Raw genomic sequence first — 7985 nt, forward strand, 5'->3', positions numbered from 1 at the left:
ACGTCAGTATTCATGATGAAGATCTGTACTTAACTCTATCTCCAGACAATGAAATTCAACTCGGCAAAATAGATGGGCCAGGACTGACATATTTTGATGACACTCTGCCCTGTGTGTCCTCTGAAATTATTATCTCTTCTGCATCCAGTGAATCCTGCCCAGATCCACCAACTGAAGCAATCAGGGAAAAACCAGACTCATCGCCTCGTTCACCAACACCCCCTCCGCCTTATTCACCACATTTATCAAACCAAACTTCAGAGACTGGTGCAAACCTCATAACACTCCATCGGTCACGAATTCAACCAGAACTTCTTGCTGTATTCATGGACCCAAACATACTGCATGCACCAATCAAAGTTCAATTTGTCGATGAGAAAGGTGCGGATGCTCGAGGACTGTCACGTGAGGCCTATTCAGCGTTTTGGAGGGATTTTTTTTTAACAGCATCTTGCGGGGAAAATGAAAGAGTGCCTGCAATATTTCCCGACTATGGTCAAGACGAGTGGGAAGCAGTCGGACGAATATTGTTGAAAGGCTACCAGGATACTGGAGTATTTCCACTTCAGCTGTCATACGCATTTTCTGTAGGTCTCATCAATGGGGTCTCAACAGTGACACCAGACATCCTCTTACAGTCGCTGAGGAAATATCTTTGCAACACAGATACACAAATACTTGACAAGGCTTTTCTCGGGGAGCGACTAGATGAAGAAGACAAAGAGGATTTGTTAGACTTACTGTCTAGAGTGAAATGCCACTCAATCCCCAGTGATGATGAATTGAGACACATCATGATAAGCATTGCTCATAAAGAACTCATTCAGGAGCCAAAATATGCTCTTGATTGCATGGCAAGTACTGCCAGACAGGGTCTACAAGCTGTTCTTCCAAATGTTGCAGCCATAAAGGAAATGTATGAAAGTAAAACTCCTACTGCACGCAAGGTCATCAAACTGATACATGCAAATCCAGTAAACCAAGATCAGTCTGCATCTCTGTCATACCTGAAAGAGTTCATAAAGGGATTGGATCAAGCAATGCTCAAGAAATTCCTAAGGTACGTGACATCTGCTGAAATGATCTGCATCCAACAAATTGAAGTGTCCTTCAACCAACAGCGAGGTCTTGGGAGGGCACCACAGGTGCATACATGTGGCCCCTTGCTTGAACTCCCTTCTACATACACTTCTTATCCAGATCTACGAAGTGAATTTATGGCTATCCTGGACAGCAATTACCTACAAATGGACATTGTGTAAAATGGTTAACCATTTGAGAACCCTGTTTTCATCCATGTACTTGCCAAGATAGTCTGTGGTTTATGTGGGGTGCGGTTGTATGGATTATGAGTTGCCAGCTCACACTTAAATCAAGGGAGTATGGAGGGTTCCAAGTAAGAACCCATCAAGTTTTACATTTATGTTTTATGAAGTCGGTTAAAACAACTTATTATTCTCACGTTTTTGTAACTTAAAGCCATTGCATGGATTGAGAAAATTAGACAACATAATTGTTAACTGAGATAAATATTTCAGTTGGAAGTTTGCTGTTGTTTTTTGTTTTTGTTTTTTCTCAAGAGAAATCAAGAGAGTATGGAGGTTTCCAAGTAAGAACCCATCAAATTTTACATTTATGTTTTATGAAGTCGGTTAAAACAAGACTTCTTATTCTCACGTTTTTGTACCTTAAAGCTATTTCACAGGATTGAGAAAATCAGACAACAGAATTGTTAACTGAGATAAATATTTCAGTTGGAAGTTTGCTGGGGGTTTTTATATGTTTTTATTTATTTATTTTTAATTGGGGGGGGGGGGGGGTTCTCAAGAGAAATCAAGAGAGTATCAGGGTTCGAAGTAAGAACCAATAAAATTTTACATTTATGTTTTATGAAGTCGGTTAAACCAAGACTTCTTATTCTCACGTTTTTGTACCTTAAAGCTATTTCACAGGATTGAGAAAATCAGACAACAGAATTGTTAACTGAGATAAATATTTCAGTTGGAAGTTTGCTGTTGTTTTTTGTTTTTGTTTTTTCTCAAGAGAAATCAAGAGAGTATGGAGGTTTCCAAGTAAGAACCCATCAAATTTTACATTTATGTTTTATGAAGTCGGTTAAAACAAGACTTCTTATTCTCACGTTTTTGTACCTTAAAGCTATTTCACAGGATTGAGAAAATCAGACAACAGAATTGTTAACTGAGATAAATATTTCAGTTGGAAGTTTGCTGGGGGTTTTTATATGTTTTTATTTATTTATTTTTAATTGGGGGGGGGGGGGGGGTTCTCAAGAGAAATCAAGAGAGTATCAGGGTTCGAAGTAAGAACCAATAAAATTTTACATTTATGTTTTATGAAGTCGGTTAAACCAAGACTTCTTATTCTCACGTTTTTGTACCTTAAAGCTATTTCACAGGATTGAGAAAATCAGACAACAGAATTGTTAACTGAGATAAATATTTCAGTTGGAAGTTTGCTGTTGTTTTTTGTTTTTGTTTTTTCTCAAGAGAAATCAAGAGAGTATGGAGGTTTCCAAGTAAGAACCCATCAAATTTTACATTTATGTTTTATGAAGTCGGTTAAAACAAGACTTCTTATTCTCACGTTTTTGTACCTTAAAGCTATTTCACAGGATTGAGAAAATCAGACAACAGAATTGTTAACTGAGATAAATATTTCAGTTGGAAGTTTGCTGTTGTTTTTTGTTTTTGTTTTTTCTCAAGAGAAATCAAGAGAGTATGGAGGTTTCCAAGTAAGAACCCATCAAATTTAACATTTATGTTTTATGAAGTCGGTTAAAACAAGACTTCTTATTCTCACGTTTTTGTACCTTAAAGCTATTTCACAGGATTGAGAAAATCAGACAACAGAATTGTTAACTGAGATAAATATTTAAGTTGGAAGTTTGCTGTTGTTTTTTGTTTTTGTTTTTTCTCAAGAGAAATCAAGAGAGTATGGAGGTTTCCAAGTAAGAACCCATCAAATTTTACATTTATGTTTTATGAAGTCGGTTAAAACAAGACTTCTTTTTCTCACGTTTTTGTACCTTAAAGCTATTTCACAGGATTGAGAAAATCAGACAACAGAATTGTTAAATGAGATAAATATTTCAGTTGGAAGTTTGCTGGGGGTTTTTATATGTTTTTATTTATTTATTTTTAATTGGGGGGGGGGGGGGGTTCTCAAGAGAAATCAAGAGAGTATCAGGGTTCGAAGTAAGAACCAATACAATTTTACATTTATGTTTTATGAAGTCGGTTAAACCAAGACTTCCTATTCTCACGTTTTTGTACCTTAAAGCTGTTTCACAGGATTGAGAAAATCAGACAACAGAATTGTTAACTGAGAGAAACATTTCAGTTGGAAGTTTTGTTTTGTTGTTGTTTTGTAATTTCTAACTTGTTAGAGGTTTCTTGACCATCTGTGTGAGCCAGTTTTTGTCATATATGAAGCCAAATTTGCTTTGTGTTTAAAAGTTTAAACGTTGCCTAATCTTTTAAAAGTTTTATTAAGGCTTTTGTTTGAAAGTTTATCACGTTTTTTTACCAAGAAAGATTGAAATGGTTGAAATATTCGGGCAAGTATTGAGCAAAGAAATAGTTTTGTTGAATGCAAACTGGTAGTTTTGTACACTCATTCAGTGTCATTTTGTTCGGTTGGCACAAAAAAAGTTTGGTAATTGTTATATGTTTCAAAACTAACTTGGTAGAATATTGTATTTTGAAGTGTTAATTATGTATTTACAGTTACCCTTTAAGTACTTGGTAAACACTATCTTACCATCATTTTGTAAACAATTCCTAGGCCTACTGTTCCTTGTAAAGGTTTATCTGTGTGAAACTTAACATTTTTAGAGATACATGTAAACATCAGTGTGATATGTTTAGCTTACCTTTACAAGAATGTTGATAAGACATATACTGCTTGATTCGTAACACTGAATATCATAGGACACAGTTCGATATTAGAAGTATCAAGTAATAAAGGACAAGGGGATTGGACTGGGCAACCGTTAATTCTATACTTGGGTGAACCAAAAAGAAATTACCAGAACGTGATTTGAACCTGTGACCTCCGAATCAACGAGCCAGCGCTCTACCTCCGTTAATCCGGAGGTCGCAGGTTCAAATGACATTCTAGTCAATTTTTATTGTTTCATCCCAAAATAAGATTTCAGTAGGAAAAGATTACAAAGCGATGGCAAAAGATAGCCTTGAGACACTGTACTTTTGTTGCTTCTTTTACTTTTATGTTGATCACAACTGTTTATGTAATATTATGTTTGACAAGTTTCTACATTTCGGGGGTCATGTAGGTTTTTAAGATTGGCTGCATGCATTCATTCGTGGAAGAGAATTTAGTTCATTGATGAAAGGCATAATCACTGATGTTTGCAAAAACAGGTTTGGTAACCGGAGCGTTCACTTCATTTGTGCAAACAGGTTTGACTACGTCTTGAACAGTATTGACCATTATGTTGTTGACAGGTGATGCAATGTAGGCAAATAGGCTATAAAAAACACCTTTAACAACAACAATAATTTAAACCCTGTTTTTGCACAACTTTCCTAATGGTGTAGTATCAATTTGCGGGATTAAAACATTAAGTTCATCGTAAACTTGATTTAAATTATTGTGCATGTTTATTTCTTCTCAAGTTGTCCAACTAACATCTTTCAATGCGGCTCACTACTACGCAGCACACAGGATATTTTATGGCTGGAGTCACACCCACACAATGGCGAGCAAAAGTACAATTTGTTGACAGCATCAATGACTTCAAACATATTTTTAAAAATATCTCAATGTTTGAAACATATTTGGAACATTTGGATGTTTGTTGAAATACTCAGCGATATCAGTATTTATAAATAAGTGACACACGAAAAAAATGTTTGTTAAAGTTTTGAGACATCTCGAAATGACCGGTGGATGAGATATCAAATAAAAAACAACAACAACAATAATAATTGAGACTAAACCTAAATGTTATAACGATAGCTTTATATACAACAACATACTCAATAGCTGTCAGTTGTTTCAAATACAAACACATTGCAAATGATGGAAAAATCCTGCTACTTCAGCTCGCCAAATAATCCTACATTGCAATGATTAAGTATTCCTATTTTTGTTTCTCTGATTCACACAATTGCGACACTGATTGTTCGTCTTAGTTCCAAATACAAAAATACAGCAGAATCAGAATCGTTTTGATATTGATATCGGTTTTCTTTCATCACCATGCAGGACAAATCATATACATCTCTGTCACAAGGAACCGGACCCCTAAATGAGCACTCCTCTTTACAAACGGCAGTCTGGTGTGAAGGTACTTCGCACAGGTAGCTGATAGTGCCATATAATTCAGGCATGTGGTACAAGACGTCAGGACGACCACTTGGGGAATTGGCATTCCTCGAAGGGCGTATCAAGTGCCTGTTCCATATTTCCATTATGCTATCCAATTCATCCTGAAATGAGGAACGAAAAGAAACGTGTTATGCTGGTTGTAGGCAGCTTTAGATAAAGGCAAACGTTGGGGCATGGAGGTGGGACGTGTGTCATTCACTCTAAATCATTAAAAATATTATACATTGACTCATGCACACAATGTTTTTAATCACTTTGGAGTTTAATGTATTTACTGCGTTAGTAAGGATTGTGTGTTTTTCGCAATGTCTAAAGTATTGTATGCACTTCATATCCACACTACATTTAACTCCATTGAGGGTGAAAAGGGGGCTTACATGTCCACTCCTCTTGTTCAAGTGAGAACAGTAGTAGTTAGTGGAATTAAACCTTAGTAGAATCATGTCAATTTATACCTACCTGAATGACATGCATAAAGCAGAATTGCATTAAGTTCACATCCAAAAATGTGCCGCTGAAATCGCCTTGGTCAAGAAGGCGCCTGAACAGACGAATCCAGTAATCTGTACACTCTCTTCTAAGAAAGGACCACCAATACTCTATACGTTGATTGGCAGTACTTCTTCCTTCCATGTAGCTGTTGTAACCTGCCATGGCGTCATCGTTATCTAGCCGTAAAAACCTCTGAATGTCACGGACATATATATTTTCAGTTCCTGCATCGCCGCGAACGAGCCGTGGACATCCACCAAGTGATTCTACCACTTCTAGGTAGTATCCCCGATTATCTTTGGGTCAGAGTTCGTGTAATATGCATTCAGCCACATAACTCGTCGAGAAAAGCCATCTCCACAGCCACTGATGCAGATGCCATATCGGCTTAACTTGTCATAGCCATCAATGTGCCAAACGTAGTCGGTGCCCTTCGATGAGTAAGATCGACGCAGCAACCTCCGTTTCCGTCTTTGAGCAGTTCCCTCCGAATCCAAAATACCAAGGATTACGCGGATGTCCTCCTTTTTGCAGTGTAGGTTATGTGCTAGGCATTTTTCGTACATCCATCTGTAACCATGTAGTTGCCCCGAATTTGCTATCTGTGACTGAACAAAATCTATTACGTCTCCAATGTTGCTATAATTTTTCCTTCTGAATAGACCCATTTGTCTCAACATTCTTTTCAAATGACGTAGTGATATTACAACACCGTGCTCAATAGCCATTACGTTGATTATGTCCTTGTAAGTTAATCCCATAGAAAAATAAACTTTAATCGCCGCATCCATTTCATCCTGATCCATTATGGGTACACCTACGGCGCAGACTCTAATGGAATAAAAGAACAAAAGAAGTTTGATAAAAAACAACCGCGGTTGCCCTCTAGAACGGACTGAAATGTTTACAAAACGCTTTGATGGAAATTATTTGTACATGAGAGAATTTCTTGTCCTGTTTCTGAATGGGTACCTTTTGACATTGCAATCATCTAATTCATTGTTCAAAGTAGGCTTTCTGAGAACAAGAAATCTTTAGAAATTTTCTCAAATTCAGTGTTTACATGCTCTAGAAAACAACGGTTTCAGTTGCATTCGCGTGAACTGTAGCAATCAAGTGATATTTACCTTTTTGAAATATATTTTTCGAGGTCTTGTCCACAATATGTGAAAGCATTTTCGAACAGAAATATTCTTCAGGTAACAACTTTATAAACATTTCAGATAAAATTGCAATACAACTATGAAATACTTACGAATCGAATTCTATCCAGATTATCTTAAAAGTAGATTAATGACATGTAGCCTACATGTAACCACACTGAATACCTGCAGGCAAGAGTAAAATGGACACCAGTCACTATTCATCAAGTAACAACCATATCAGACAGAACAGTGCATAAAATAGAAAAACGTTAATATCAGGAAACCGTTAATGTTACCTTCAAAGCATTTTTGTGAAGTATGCCAACTTGTTTCCTAAAAATGACAAACAAATCTACAAGTATAGTACATGTACACACTAAATGTATGCACTGATGGTTGATGGCGCCCTTCCGGAGCGAAAACAGGGGGGAAAAACAACAACAAACTGAGTTTTTTACATCAAAACATTTGATACATGGAGGAGATATACATTGCCAACAAGTTACTGTCTTTGCCCCCCCCCACCATATTTCCCAAAGGCACAAACATCGAAATAATCCCAAACAGCCCCCTATAAGTAGTGGTTAAACTCCGGTCGGCCCACACCATCCTAAGAGTATTTTGTGTCGCATATTTATACCCAATTACCACAGTGTTCTTAATAATAGGCTAAAGTAAGTTGTGAAACTGCATGTGTAACATTTGGTGGTCATGAAGACGGGCCACGAAGGCGGAAAGTTTAACTATTTTAATTCATCAACAATACCCATAAGAAAATTATTCCACAATCATACATAATTCGTTTTTGTCAATCATTTGAGCCTACCAAACAATAATAAAACAATGTAATACCTGCAGTCACTGCAATGATCCGGCCAGTACTCAGTAGTCTGCACACACGAATGACAACGCACGTACACGAGGGACGTCACGTGCACGAGGGAACGAAATATTATTTCGAGGAAACGAAATATT

The 7985-nt window shown here is 36.9% G+C and overlaps 1 protein-coding gene across 1 annotated transcript; it reads right to left on the reverse strand.

Moving 5' to 3' along the window:
* Positions 1-5144: 5144 nt before the first annotated feature.
* Positions 5145-6130, reverse strand: LOC117299168. The gene is made up of 2 exons (XM_033782629.1): positions 5833-6130; positions 5145-5474 (listed from the first exon to the last, which is right to left on the reverse strand). Exons 1-2 carry the CDS (start codon positions 6025-6027, stop codon positions 5145-5147), a joined length of 525 nt encoding a protein of 174 aa, XP_033638520.1. The 5' UTR covers positions 6028-6130.
* Positions 6131-7985: the final 1855 nt, after the last annotated feature.

The sequence above is a fragment of the Asterias rubens genome, chromosome 14 (genome assembly GCF_902459465.1).
Source record: "Asterias rubens chromosome 14, eAstRub1.3, whole genome shotgun sequence".
In the NCBI taxonomy this organism is placed as follows: domain Eukaryota; kingdom Metazoa; phylum Echinodermata; class Asteroidea; order Forcipulatida; family Asteriidae; genus Asterias; species Asterias rubens.